A 14,913-nucleotide genomic window follows, 5' to 3' on the forward strand; every position below is an offset into this window, starting at 1 on the left:
AAGTGTTATTATGCTGCAAGGCTGAAAATTCCTCCTCCATAGCCTAAGCCCATCGTGAGTCTGAAAGAGTCTCATGAACTGAACTGGGTTCAAGAGTACTCACTAAAGCATGTGGCAAAGAGGTCACAAGTTGTTTAGCCTTAGATAGAGTGAGCATGGGATGAATAGATGGAATTGGAACAAGTTTTGATTTACGAAAAGAAATGGGAGCAGTAGGTGGTTGAGAAGGAAGAGGTTGTGGCTCATGAGTAGAAGACAAAGAAGCAAGAGATGAAACAAGAAGGTCAGTAAGAATAGAGGGTGACAAGGAAGGAGTTAAGGGTTGTGCTACTCGAGGAGATGAAGAATTGGAAGAAAAAGAAGGAAGAGATTGAAAGAAACTAGTAGAAAACCCATTAGAGGGTGACTGAGAGATAATAGGAGATGAAAACAAAGAAGGAAAACGAAATTCATTAGGATTGAACTGCACATGCCTAGAGACATAAACCTTTCCCGATGGATGCAAACAATTGTAGCCGGCGTGAGATTGATTATATCCAAGAAACACACATTTAATGGAATGAAAATCAAATTTGTGCTTGTCATAGGGTCTAGGGAAAGGAAAACAAGCACAACTAAAAGGTTGAAGCAAGAAATAATTTGGTGGTTTTCTGTAGAGTAATTCAAATGGGGGGGTATAAATTGGATGGGAGAAGCTAGTAACAAATTTATTCTATGAACTGTAGTTTGAAAGGCTTATATCCAAAATTTTAGAGGCATATGAGCATGAGCCAATAGAGTTAGGCTCATTTCAACATGTCTATGTTTCCTTTCTGCTATACCATTCTGTTGGTGAGTATAGAGGCAAGTAAATCGAGGTTGGATACCATTATTGTGAAGGTAGGGTAAAGAGGCTTTAAATTCTCCACCCCCCCATTGTCAGTTTGTAAAGCTCTAAGTTTGGTTTGATATTGAAGTTCAGCAAACTTAGGAAACATTATAAAGGTAGACAAGGCATCAGACTTGAGTTTCAAAGGATATAGCCAAGTATATCTAGTGTATGCATTCACAAAAATAATGTAATATCTATACCCCTCAGTAGATAGAACAGGAGATAGACCCCATAGATCTAAATATACCAATTCTAATGGTTTGGTTGATTTAATTTCACAATTAGCAAATGAAAGCCAATGCATTTTACCAAGTTTACATGAATCAAAAAATGGAAGAGCTAAATGAGAGCAAGGAACACGAATTTTATTCAATATAGATTGCAATACACAAAAAAGATGGATGCCCCAATCGTGCATGTCATTGCTGACACACACTAGCAGTATTTTGGGCTACATGTATTCAACTGTCTATTACATGTATGCAAAGAAACATCAGGATTAGAAAACAAAACAGGCTTGACAGATTGGACCGAGTGGCTGTGAGCAACAGGATCAAGTGATGGAACTAGCCAATAAAGTCCATCCTTAAGGTGTCCTTGAAGTAGCACCAATCTGGAATCCTTGTTGTTGATCACACAAGAATTAGAGTTAACTTCAGCCATAATATTATTATCATGAGTAAGTTGTGAAACACTAATCAGGTTTTTCTTCATACTAGGAACATGAAAAACATGAGGTAATGAAATAATAGATGGAGGTTTGGATTGAGTGTACAATTGACCTAAACCTATATTAGATATAGGAAGAGTCTTACCATTTCCAATTGTCACTTTGTCACCACCATTGTATGGAGAATGCAAGGACAGGTTGTTGAGATTGGAAGTGATGTGGTTTGTGGCACCTGAATCAACAAACCATGACAGATCTGATTGAGGGGTTTGAGGCAGGTTCTCGGGAGTGCCATAGTGAGTCCCATTAACCCTATTTCACTCATGTAGGCTCTGTTAGAATCACTAAGAGAGGCCATATATGCTCGTGGATCAGCAGAATTAGATCTTCCAAACCCTTGACTAGGGATTCATTGAAAATTTCTATCAAATCTGTGATAACATTTGTCTACAAAATGCCCTGGTTTCCCACAAAGTTGACAGTAAACTCTTCTTCCGGGTGTTCTACCCCTACCTCTGCCTCCTCTATTGACATAACTACCACCTTGTGAAATATAACCACCTCTATGATTATTCACAGATCCACTACCATTTCTTGACAAGTATGAGGCCACATTAACATTCATGGATGAAGACATAACAGAATCAAAATTGGCAGAAATTTGAGGCAAATTCTTGGCTGCTAACCTTTGTTCATGCATCAATAAAAGATATTGCACCTTCTCTAAATCAATTTCATCCATTTGATAGGTTATGAGACTAACAACTGTGTCATATTCATGATCCAATCCATTTAGAATAGCAAGCAACAAATCCTTATCATGTAAAGGCTCTCCAATGGCTGCAAGAGCATGCCCTATCGTCTCGATTAAATGGAAAGCTTATTCAATCTCTTATTGTATTTGCGTATGAAATATATATAAATAAGAAATCTTCTACAAAATCTCTTAAAAAACAGGAACAAATTTGAATTAGGCTTAGAAGATAAAGTTCATTAACTAAACTTTAATTTTGTTGGAATTATCTCTTGGAAACTGCCTCATCCTTTAATCTCGGATCCTTTATCACCTCATCATTTTAATCTTTGTAACTCTTTTATCTCCCAACAACCTTATCACTTAGTTCTCAACCATGAGAGAAATAATCATGATTTAATTTTAATTTTTCCAACACTATCAATTTATTCTTTATTATCGGTATTCCAACAGTTGAAAAGAAAATGACAGAGAAAAAAGAAAATGACTGAGAACAGAGTAGGAGCAGTTTATTGCTCTGATACCTTATTAAGTTTCTGATATGAGAACGAAAACTGACTTGCATTTCATTGAAGTGAAACTTGCTTATATACAATCTAAGGAAAGAAATAATTTCCTACTATATACGTAAACTAACCTCTAACAGGTTTTGTTAAAATAACTAACCCTACAATTGTAACAGAAGAAAATATCTTCTAATACTATTTTTGAATTAGATGATCTCAAGAGTTTTCCTTTTGCTGATCTCTCTCTACTTTCTCTAATTGGCTTGCTTGACAGTCAATTGAAGGGCCAAAATTTAACAGGAACTCTGCCACCAGAATTTGTGAATCTCAGATATCTTCAAGAAATGTAAGTGGAACATTTTAGGTACATTTAGAAGTCAATTGGCATAGGTATGAGGTAACCTCATTGGTTCATCTTACAGTTCTGCATACAATTCACATACAAATGCAATTTATGCAGTCCTTGTAACATGGAAGAGGAAATCATGCGATAAATTGGAGTCTTTCGGTATTGTTTGAATCTAAGAAGGGTTTATTTTTTAACTCAGAGATCTCACTAGCAACTATTTAAATGGGTCAATTCCAACATTTTTCTCTCAGCTCCCACTTACAATTTTGTAAGTTTCTATTTACTACTTTATGCTTTTGATTTATAAGAGCTTTTTTTCCTTTATCTGTATATTTAACAGTTTTTTAAAAACTGGTTTTCCATTAGCTTATTCATTTAGCAGTTAGTTAAACTGGTTGCACTGCACTACAGGTCCCTTTTGGGTAACCGCATTAGTGGTCCAATTCCTAAGGAAATTGGAGATATTGCTACTCTTGTAGAGCTGTAAGTCCTAAAAAACTATCTGGTCTGCTTGAGTAATGCATAAAGCTTGGCCTTGTTTTAACTTGTAATTTATCATCCAGGATCCTGGATGATAACCAGCTTGGAGGAACCCTTCCACCAAACCTTGGAAATTTGAGCAGTTTAAAGAGGCTGTAAGACTTCCAATCCCTTTTTTCTAATGATTCTGCACTTACAGTTCCTTGAAAGTGTACCTCAAAACATATCATGTTACCAAAGTTTCTTATCTGAAAAGGTTTTCCTGATGGACTTAAAAGTATTGATGTGTCAAGGAACAGCTTGTAAACATGATCTAGTCTGGCTCCAGTTGTCAAACATTGAATCAGAGTCCTAGGTGAAAAATCATTAAGAAATTAAATTTGAACTGGGAAAATTATGCTTTCATTTTTCTCGATAAAATCTTAAGAACTTGATGTAACTACCTTATGTAAATGCCGCAGTTGATATTAAAGTATTGTGATCTCTTTGAGGTACACCTGCAGTCTAGTTGCAAGAATACCATCTAGTTGTAATTTCTCTTTTCCTCTTATGTTCTTATTGTCAAGAATCAGCAAGGGAAAGCAAGATTATTTTGAATATTAAATATAAGGATCATAAATTATCTCCAACTTAGAAATCTCTAGAGAATGTATGGGAAAGTAAAACAGCCAGATAAATTTGAAATTTAATATCCCATTATCAGTGTCATTATAAGATGTTATGCCCCTTATTTGAGTCTCTTCGTTATCTTGTGCCACTTAGGAATTCATACTATTTGCTGCTAGCCCTATGAACCTTCTCTACTGATTTTTTTTTTATTTGTCTTTATTTATGGAAAGTTAATTGTTATGGTTGCATTTATGCTGTTGATGAAATTATTCAATTCAATGTAATCCTTAAATACAAAAGGACGTTGAATGAATGGGGAAATAGCATTTTAGTGTCTATATATAAGAATAAAGGAGATATTCAAAGTTGTCAAACTTATAGATGGACCAAGTTAATGAGACATACTAAGAAAATTTTGGAGGATGGTTGAGCAACGGTTAAGGAGAACCCAAGATCTCTGAAAAAGGATTTGGTTTTATGCTAGTAGGTTGACAATGGAAGTTATCTACCTATTAAGATGTCAAGATAAAATAACAAAAGAGGATTTCCATTTGGTAGTTTGGTACTTGGAAAAAGCCCATGATTGAGTCCCAGTATTGTCTGGTACTAGTACCATATTGTACCTTTCCAATGACAAATTCAATGCCTTGTTTGGTATGGTACTTACAACTACTTGAGAAATTTTAAACATGACACTATAATAGCATTATACAGGATATGACCATGGTTGGAGGTTTAGAATTCAAGTAGCCAACCCCAGCTATTGGGATTAAGGCTTGTGATTATTGTTGTTGTATGGTTGTATTTATGTTCTCTATTTCTATATGAATGTGACATATAACAGCAGTGTTTCTTTTGTTGCATTTCTTGACTTGTGTATATGTAGGCATTATTTATTTGAGGATATATTGTCAAAAATCTCTTACATGTATTCAACATTGCTTTGTGATGTTGTGAAAAAATAAATATAAGTCACAATCATTATTGTCACTTGTGATGCTGTCTTTCTCTTGTTGTATCAAATGAATCCATAACAGATGGTTTCCTGCAGTTTCCTTTCTGCAAACAACTTTACGGGAACAATTCCAGACACATTCAGCAACCTCACGAACTTGGAAGCGTTGTAAGCTGTAATTGTTTGGGCATTTATTAGTTTTAATTTGAGTGATTCTAAAACCGCATTGATTGATCTCAGTGGGATAGATGGGAGTAGTCTATCTGGGAAGATACCCGATCTGATTGGAAAGTGGACAAAAATTCGTAGACTGTAAGTATTATTTGTCGTTTGCTAATACTGTTTTGTTTTTTTGTGGAAATTATTTTAATTAAGAACATTTCAGATAACGTCGAATTCAATCTTTCAGGGACATGCAAGGTACATCTATGGATGGCCCCATCCCTCCTACCATATCTCAGCTGAAAAACGTCGAACAGTTGTGAGGAAATTTACATTCTATATTGCATTTTGTAATTTGTTTCAGCCATAACTAGTTCTGGGGTCTCTAATGCTTTATGGATGTAGAATGGAGAAAAATAAAGCAATCTGATATGGTGCATTTCGATTTTCAGGAGAATCTCAGATTTAAAGGGACCAGATATGCAGTTCCCTGATCTTCAGCAGATGAAGAAACTGGTGTATCTGTGAGTTGAATATGGATGTAATTTATGGAAAGAACTCAATTCTATGCTCATAAATTTGTGTCTCAATGACCTTATGTAGCTGCTTTGACTTTTGGTCCACAGGATACTTAGAAATTGCCAAATTACTGGTCCAATCCCATATTACATTGGTGAACTTCCCGCACTTAAAACTTTGTAAGTCTATTCTAACTGGTACTCGTGCTGAGATACATTATTTATTAAAAGTTTTAGGTACTCGATTACTAATTTGATATCTCTTGACATATAAAACCAAATTTATGCTTGTAACATGGAAGTACAGTTTAGCAAGTCAATTCAGTTGCATGTCACATTATCTGTATCTAGTCTAGGAAAATTAATTGTCACAAGAGAGAAACTCTACAGATAATTAACTGTAGAGTAATTTTATTATGATTTAAAAAAGAAAAGAAAATCAACTTTTAGGCACTTAAACCTCTATAGGCTATAGCAAACTGGATATGCAAATTGTTGAGAGTAAATTAACGTATAAGATGAGCTTTATCTAACAACTTAAGCTTTTAGATGAGATAGTGGTGAACAATTTAGCACAAATACACCAGCTAATGTTTATCAATTATTGAGCTGAATCAAACATCTTAAGATTTTTTGAAGTGCGTGTATGGTGTTACTAATCTAAACTTCATTCCTCAACTGCATGTACAACATCTTTTACAATTTTGAGAAACATAAGTTTTTCTCAGACAGTAAGTTTTTTCCTCTCACCTTTACTATTCCATGAGTTTCCATCTATGGTAGGCTTGTTTGGTTTGGATATGCGTTCTATTTTTTCCCCTTTCTGGAAGGTAACTCCATTTCAAATGGGTAACTAATGATTCTTACTTGCAGAGACCTGAGCTTTAATAAGTTGACCGGTCAAATCCCAGGAACATTTGAGAGTTTGAATCTGAACCAGATGTCAGTAACTACTTTTGGAATAGTTAAATGTCTAACTTCTCATAGTCTGCAACACTTTTGCTACTTTCTCTAGCAGCTTGTCGATAATTGATTTATGGTGAATTTGAGACATAATATTGACTGTGGATGTAGGCTTCTGACCAACAACTCACTAAGTGGACCAGTACCCAATTGGGCCATTCATGGCCAAAGATATATGTTAGTACTTTTCCAACTTTTTCTATTTTCTTTCCCATCAATTCAAACATGCATCTCAAAGCGTAGTAAGGTTCACATTGATCAGTAGGAAATTTATATCAAATGTCATGCCAATTTCTGTTGCAGCGATCTATCTTATAACAACTTTTCAGAGTCGTCGGTGTCTGGTTGCCAGCCATCAATGCTGTAAGTGTTTTTCTGTTATTTGTCTTATATTCTTTCCAATAAGCCATAAGTTAACTCCGTTCTTTAATTGCCCGACAGGAATTTGGTTTCCAGCCATTCATATGCAGAAAGCAACTCGTAAGTTTGTTACACCCTACAAAGTATTGCTATTTTATTTATTTAAACGCCATTAGATAGAATTTTAATGGCTATTGAACCTAAATTTATTTATAGGATTTCTTGGTGCTTCAAGAAGGATCTTCCTTGCCCAAGGACACCCGGACGTAAGTATTAAGTTCGACAAGCTCTTGCCTGATGACATGGTGCAAACATCTAACTGTTTGCTTCTATAATTTTGGCAAAAATATCTGTCATGATTTTGGTTTTGTGCACAGAATATTCCTTGTTTATCAACTGCGGAGGCAGCAACATGAATTTTGAAGGGAATGAATATGAAGAGGATTTATCCAAGGAGGGTCCATCTTACTTCTTCTCTTCAGCAAATTGGGCTTACAGTAGCTCAGGACTTTACATGGACAATGATAAAGCAAGTTATAGAGCCGATAACTCATTTGCTTTGAATATAACTGGTGCAGACTTCTATAATACAGCTCGCCTTGCCCCTAATTCACTGAAGTATTATGGGCTTTGCTTGCGTAAGGGCAGTTATAAAGTGCGCCTCCATTTTGCTGAAATAATGTACTCCAATGATCAGACATTTAGCAGTATTGGGAAACGCATTTTTGATGTATCAATCCAAGTAAGATGCCAGCATGTCAAAATCACATGCATGCATGATTTTGTACCTATCTATTCTATATGGACATGAGATGAGTTCCCTTTTGGACTATTTCCCTTTCAAAAATATTGGTTGTGACTGTCTGAAAATCATGTTAGCTATTATTACGAGCTTTAATTTCTCTTCTTCCTTAGGGAAATGTGGTTCTCAAAGAGTTCAACATCATGGAGGAAGCTAAAGGCGTCGGCAGGGGCATCACTAAGGACATTAATGATGTTTATGTTAATGGTAGCACTCTGGAGATCCACCTCTATTGGTTAGGGAAAGGGACTACTGCAATACCTGACAGAGGTGTATATGGACCTCTTATATCTGCAATTTCAGTGACACCAAGTATATCTTCTATTCTGGATTGCTCTTTTCTTTTATTAGCTTGTAAAGAGACTAATAATTGTCATCTTTGTAGATTTTGACCCTCATACTGGTGGATTATCCGTTGGAACAATTTTTGGCATTGTGGCTGCTTCATGTTTGGTCCTCGCTTTCATCCTGTATGTACTCCGCATGAAAGGTTACCTTGGTGGAAAGGACCCTAAAGATAAAGGTGACATCTGAATCCAGAATCCCTGCATATCCAACTCTTCTCTTGTAGCTATGTCATTTCTAGTGGGAGCTTGGTTGATGACTTTGGTTAGAGATTTGAACTTACTTTCAGAATTCACACTGACAAGAGTTTTTGCAAAATCAGAAGCTTTTCTTCCTTTGTAACACATAAAATAGAGTTCAAACTAATGAGAGAAATAGCTCAAATTTGTCCTCTGTTTTTGGCTACTTCACATACAATAATGCAAATTGGAAAATTTGAACATTAACCATCTCTCTCCTTGCTGTAGTTCTTCTTCTGGAGTATCTTCTATAAATGTCAAAAATTACAGGATACAAACTGGTACATGCATATAAGTTGGCATGTGGATAGTTCCTGGTTATTAGCAATAAGATAAATGCTGGTCATAAAAGTTCATCACTGCATACAATTTGATCTTGTAGAATGCAATAGGAAAAAGGGAAAAACTAATTTTCTATAAATGAATTTTTGTGAAGCATCTTCTGACGAAATGAAACACTGGAATAGCGCATATCTACTCTTAAGCAAATTTTTTAAATGATGACTTCATTTCCATGTATTCCAGTTACTTTATGGCTTACTCTTGGCATGAATTTTTCTTGATTATAACTAGAACTACCTCTTTTCTAGGTCCATCTCATATCAATAATTCAGACCCCTACTGCCAGTAGGTAGTTTTAGGCAAGTTCCCTTCAAAAGTAGATACTTGAAGTCCCAATATGGGTTGTAATAATCTACATTTGGAGCATAGGATGATTCTTTCATAATCCAAGTGCGTTAATTTTCCTACTAAAATGTCACCTTCCTCTACCAGCCTAATACTAGTCATGTGATACCACATATAGTATTGACTTCATGATCAATGGACAAAGTTGAACACTCTTACATAGCTGTATTTCTACTTTATAGTCATTTTCTAATGATTTTCATCGTCTTGGGGTTATTTATTACCTATCCTTGTTGTAGATCTTCAGGCTCTCAAACTGCAAACAGGATATTTCACCTTGAGACAGATCAAGACTGCAACCAGTAACTTTGATCCTGCCAACAAAATTGGTGAAGGAGGATTTGGGCCTGTTTACAAGGTTATATTCATTCAAGTTATTAATTTTCACCCCGGTGCCAACCAACCTGACAACATTGTCATGAAACATTTATGGCATATTTCCTTCGAGCATACATGCTAAAGGCTGCACTAAAGTGGAAAAAGATTTCGTTTATTTTTTATATTTAAATGACAATCCTGTCATTTGTGCTGCTTGATCTCAGGGAATACTATCAGATGGTGCTGTAATTGCTGTTAAGCAGCTCTCCTCCAAATCGAGGCAAGGAAATCGGGAATTTGTCAATGAAATAGGCATGATATCTGCATTACAGCATCCAAATCTTGTTAAGCTTTATGGCTGTTGTATTGAAGGAAACCAGTTGCTCCTAATATATGAATACATGGAAAACAATAGTCTTGCCCGTGCACTCTTCGGTAAATGTTTCATTTTATCTACACCATTCTATTGTGGTTATGGTTAATTATACTAAAGTCCCCCTCCCCCCCCCCCCCCCCCCCCCCCCAAGGTCGAGAGGAAGGCCGAATAAAACTGGACTGGCCAACAAGAAAAAGGATATGCCTGGGAATAGCAAGAGGGTTAGCTTATCTTCACGAGGAATCCAGATTAAAAATTGTTCATAGAGACATTAAGGCCACTAATGTGCTGCTGGATGAGGATCTGAATGCAAAGATATCAGATTTTGGTTTGGCCAAGCTTGATGAAGAGGAGAACACCCATATCAGCACTCGAATTGCTGGAACAATGTGAGTATTTCTCCTCCATTTCACCCATGTGCCTTTTCAAGATTTTCCGGTCCGGAATTTGAAGTGTTAATTGGCATCAAGCACAACTGTAGCTAATTTTTCACTTGAAACGTATAAGTCAGATTGGTAGGCATGTGGATGTTAGTTGACATAAACAAGCTTATAACTAGCCATCGCCATCCTGTTTCCCAAATATGCAAGAGTTGTCCTCTGAGCCCCAGGGCGGGGTTATTGCTTTAGTAAACCATATTGGTATATGAAATAAAGGGCCCAAACATGTATGTTTTTCTTTCATCTCTTTGGAGCAATGTGGTTTTCTTAAAAATCATTTCATATCTAAATGCACCACTAGAGGATGTGTGGTTCTAAAGGATATGAAGATTCACTTTTTCCTATGAGCAACATGGCACATAATCTCTTTTTTTTTTTTTTTTTTTTTTTTTTTTTTTTTTTTTTTTTTGGTGGGGGGGTGTTGACTTCAAAGAAAAACATGATATTTTTTACAAACTTCTTATTAGCTCATTAAAAGGATTGGAAAATTATTGCATTTAAAATTCAGGGTTCTGATTTCTTCTTTTTCTCTTCCTTGCTAACTGCTCTAGCATTGGGATCCATCTTGCTTTGTGGGCCGTGTTTCTTTGTGAACTTAGGATGTGACAAATTATAATCTGCTTGTCACCCTGGAAACCTTGTTTAAACATTAATTCTGCTTTGGAACTAGGATTTGAGGAAGGGAAAAAAAAGAAAGGAAAATGTATGTTCTTGTGAGCATGTAAAAATACATGTGGGTAACTTATCATTTTTATTTCCTATTTTCCTCTCCATCAAAAATCCTTGTTCCAAACATAGCCCAAATATATTACGAAGGCAAGTTGAAAGTTGCTAGGGATAATTTGCATGTACCATGTGCCAGTTATTGTATTTTTCAAACACCGTTAGTATTGATAAGTCGATATAAGAATGTGTATGGTTTATCTCTGTGCATTGATACATCTAATATTGAAACACAGTGTTTATCTTTGCCGTTAAGACCTTGGTCAATTGTGCGTTGAGCTTCAGGGCCTTAACTTATGCCTGTTAAGTACTTCCTGATTTCTGTTGTTTTTCTTTTCTCAGAGGATATATGGCTCCTGAATATGCAATGAGGGGTTATTTGACAGACAAAGCAGATGTTTACAGCTTTGGGGTGGTTGCACTAGAGCTTGTAAGTGGGAAGAGCAATACAAATTTCAGGCCAAAGGAGGAGTTTGTTTACCTTCTTGACTGGGTAAGTTTTACTTTTCAGTTTGTCGTTTCTTGAGTATATTTTGGCTTACACATACATAGTAATAAGTTACTTGTTATTGTCTTACCTATATGTGATGAAGAGCATTCAGGAAAAGCTTAAAAAAGAAAAAAAAAGTAAAATATCAATGTTACCTTTTCAAGAAATAAATTCAATATTAAAAAATAATTTAGCTGAAACAATGAAGCTATGTCTTGTATGTTATCAGAAATCAACATTCATCCGGATCTATAGCATGATTGCTTAGAACACCATTTCACAACATAAGAATTTATAGACAAACCTGATTTAGAATCTATGATAGTCTTTGCAGTGGATTTGTCCAAGAAGTTGCACTAGGGGCTTCCCTTTCTCTCTCAAGTCTTTAGTGCTTTCTCTAATAGGGTAAGAGGGTGTAGCCACCCTTAAGAGGTATCTATCTATACACTCGCAACTAGGGTTTTAACTTGTATGAGAGGGAAGAGGAGACTTAGCCCACCAACATATAGAAGGCCCCCAAATTACCCCATCACAAAATCGTGGGTTTACACTAATTTGACCCGCAATAATTTAACTTTGAGTGTTAACCTAATAATCTACATTAGTTATTTATGGGTTTCTTGACGTCCCACAATAAGATCAATATATCTCAACCTGATTTAATATATAAAATAAAATTTACAATCAATGCAAGCCCAAATAATAGGCTCATTATAAAGTGAGATTGTTTTTTTCTGTAACCTCTCTTCAAAGGCACAGTGAAACCAGAGGTTATGTATCCAAATCTTTACTATGTATTCATGTAGCATCCAAAAAAAAAAGAGAGAGTTAACAAGTACTAGGGAAAAGGAAAGATGCAGTATTAATGTAATTTTTCAATTGTAAGTGTCTTTAAGATTATGTAGAGTTGCATGAGATAACTGAAACGGCTCCACTTTCTGCATTTTGCCAAAGGCTTATGTCCTACAAGAGCAGGGAAGCCTTTTAGAACTTGTGGATCCAAGTCTTGGTTCAAACTACACTGAAACGGAGGTAATGAACATGTTAAACATTGCTCTCTTGTGCACCAATCCATCTCCCACCCTCAGACCCTCCATGTCTTCGGTGGTGAGCATGCTTGAAGGGAAAAGCCGGATCCAGGCACCACTGATTAAGCGACAATCAGTTAACGAAGACTTGAGATTTAAATCTTTCGAGAGGCTATCACAGGACAGCCAGCCCGAAATCTCTACATTCTCACAAGACGGTCAGGTGCCGAGGAGTATGTCAATTGACGCACAGTGGTCCACCTCCTCATCTTCTTTCCCAAGTAAGGATGGCCCCGAGGATCATCCATCACCAAGCAAGCGGCTTCTACCTCCCAATGATGGCATGTGTTTAGAATGAATGTAGTTTTGAATTCTGATGCTTTCCCAACTACTAACCTCTGAAATTTTCTTTCCTTTTCCGTTTCTTTCTCTTGTGTTGATTAGTGTAAAGGGTATTTAAGATGCTGACAACTTTTCTTATATAATGGGGATGAATGGGGTAAATCATATCCAAAGTTACCAAATTTTGGTATTCTTTGCGAAGTGGTCACTATACTTCAATTATTTGTAAAATGATCACAGGTATTTGGAATGTTTTACAATGTAATCACTAAATTGATTTTCTAGCAAGTCCATTGGTTACGTAGCACTGATGTGGTAAACAATAAAAATCACAAAAAATGCTATTGATACACCTTTGTGTACACCTTGGGCTATACAAAGATATACTAATGACAAAAAAGTCCCTCATGAGGCACATGAAGGCTAAACGTATTTTGGTCATAATACCCCTTTATGTAGCTCAAGATGTACAAGAATGATGTATAAGTAGCATGACTCAAAAATCACATATTGATTGTACAATAACAATCGATGAAAATCTGTCATGTGTCACTAACCCAAATCCTCATAAACCCTTTCCCTTTCCCCCTCTCTCTCTCTTCTTCTTCTCAACGGCGACTGTACCTCCTTCTGGTGACCGTTCGTCACCATCGCACTCGTCGCCGTTCACCTCCAATCCAACCGCCAATGTCTTCATCTCTCTCTCTATGTAATATATATATATATATATAAATTATAATTTTATTGATAACGGCGACTGAAGCGGTGGAGGTGAACAACGATTGAGGAGTCGACGGCTGCTGCAATGGTTGCGAAGGGAGGGGAATGGGAACAGCAAACGGAGACAAAAGACAAGAAGTGGCGGGCGAGACCAAGAAGACCCAAAGAGAAAAGGAGATGGAGGCGTCGGCGGTTGCGTCAGAGACGAACGACAACAAACAATAACTAGAATGAGATAGCAGTCGCCAACGAGAAGAAGAGAGAGAGAGAGAGAGAGATGGGGGAAGGGAAAAGGGTTTATGAGGATTTGGGTTAGTGACATCTGACGAATTTTCATTAGTTGTTATTGTACATTGAGCATATAATTTTTATTAGTTAAGAAGGATTGCGAAAAGTACTTTAGGACCGCAGACTGGCCCGGGGGGGGGGGGGGGGGGGGGGGTGTTCTCTGTTCCTGCAATGAGCTGAGACCGCTAAAAAATTTTAGAGATGCTTCTTTATGTTACAGAAATGCCGAGTGTAATTGTGACAACAATTATTATTGCTAATGATCAGGTTATGTGCTGGATCCAGTCTACATGGTTGACCTGCATTTGCATTTTAGCATACATGTCCAGGAATTCTGTCTGAAACTTCTGCTGTGGTTCCAAGTTATTTATATCCTTCGGGATTTTCTTGTCCAGCTGCTTTGGTTGGTTGAAATAAAAATAGCACCATTGCAGAGCAGTAGAAGAGTCATGAATGTTCGTTTATAACGATATCAAAATTGTTGAACTGTTGTTTTAATTATGTTGTAGGGGTACTTTGCTCTTAAGGTAAAATATAATATCCTCAGCTCCTTTACACGGTGAAAATTGGGTTTTTTTCTTCTCATGATTTGCTAACGATTTTGTTCCCTGCAGGTAACCCTTCTACCATTTCTATGGTGGTATCAGCTCAGTTTGAGCTGTCAACGGGCTACAATTCATTTATTAGCAGATAGATTATATCTTGTTGTGTTTATAGAAGAAGGCCGTATTCATACTTTGACATCTCTCTTAAAGAACAGTTTTGTCGTCTTCTCAATTTGTGCTTCCTTTTAGGTTGCCGTATTCATATTAGCTTATATATTTTGGCGATTGGATTAGTAGAAAAACAATGAGATCTGGAATTCGATGACCAGAAGGCTAAAATGATTGCGCAAAATGGGTGGTCCATTATAGCCTA

The 14,913-nt window shown here is 36.5% G+C and overlaps 1 protein-coding gene across 6 annotated transcripts in view; it reads left to right on the plus strand.

Moving 5' to 3' along the window:
• Positions 1-13,068, plus strand: part of LOC127791535 (probable LRR receptor-like serine/threonine-protein kinase At1g53440) — a 30,600-nt gene extending 17,532 nt beyond the window's left edge. For 2 of the 6 annotated variants that reach the window (XM_052321454.1, XM_052321456.1), the window contains exons 3-24: positions 3,076-3,147; positions 3,350-3,418; positions 3,562-3,633; positions 3,714-3,785; positions 5,291-5,362; positions 5,435-5,506; positions 5,604-5,675; positions 5,809-5,880; positions 5,983-6,054; positions 6,748-6,816; positions 6,949-7,014; positions 7,141-7,200; positions 7,279-7,317; positions 7,414-7,463; positions 7,575-7,939; positions 8,113-8,311; positions 8,385-8,522; positions 9,510-9,628; positions 9,813-10,023; positions 10,116-10,353; positions 11,470-11,620; positions 12,572-13,068. In XM_052321454.1, coding sequence (XP_052177414.1) covers positions 3,076-3,147; positions 3,350-3,418; positions 3,562-3,633; positions 3,714-3,785; positions 5,291-5,362; positions 5,435-5,506; positions 5,604-5,675; positions 5,809-5,880; positions 5,983-6,054; positions 6,748-6,816; positions 6,949-7,014; positions 7,141-7,200; positions 7,279-7,317; positions 7,414-7,463; positions 7,575-7,939; positions 8,113-8,311; positions 8,385-8,522; positions 9,510-9,628; positions 9,813-10,023; positions 10,116-10,353; positions 11,470-11,620; positions 12,572-13,003 — 2,782 coding nt within the window. In that variant the 3' untranslated portion in view covers positions 13,004-13,068. The remainder of the gene's footprint in view (positions 1-3,075; positions 3,148-3,349; positions 3,419-3,561; positions 3,634-3,713; positions 3,786-5,290; positions 5,363-5,434; positions 5,507-5,603; positions 5,676-5,808; positions 5,881-5,982; positions 6,055-6,747; positions 6,817-6,948; positions 7,015-7,140; positions 7,201-7,278; positions 7,318-7,413; positions 7,464-7,574; positions 7,940-8,112; positions 8,312-8,384; positions 8,523-9,509; positions 9,629-9,812; positions 10,024-10,115; positions 10,354-11,469; positions 11,621-12,571) is intronic. The other 4 variants (XM_052321455.1, XM_052321457.1, XM_052321458.1 and 1 more) reach the window with 4 other exon arrangements.
• The last annotated feature ends 1,845 nt before the right edge of the window (positions 13,069-14,913 follow it).

Source organism: Diospyros lotus, chromosome 15, assembly GCF_014633365.1.
Source record: "Diospyros lotus cultivar Yz01 chromosome 15, ASM1463336v1, whole genome shotgun sequence".
Lineage (NCBI taxonomy): Eukaryota > Viridiplantae > Streptophyta > Magnoliopsida > Ericales > Ebenaceae > Diospyros > Diospyros lotus.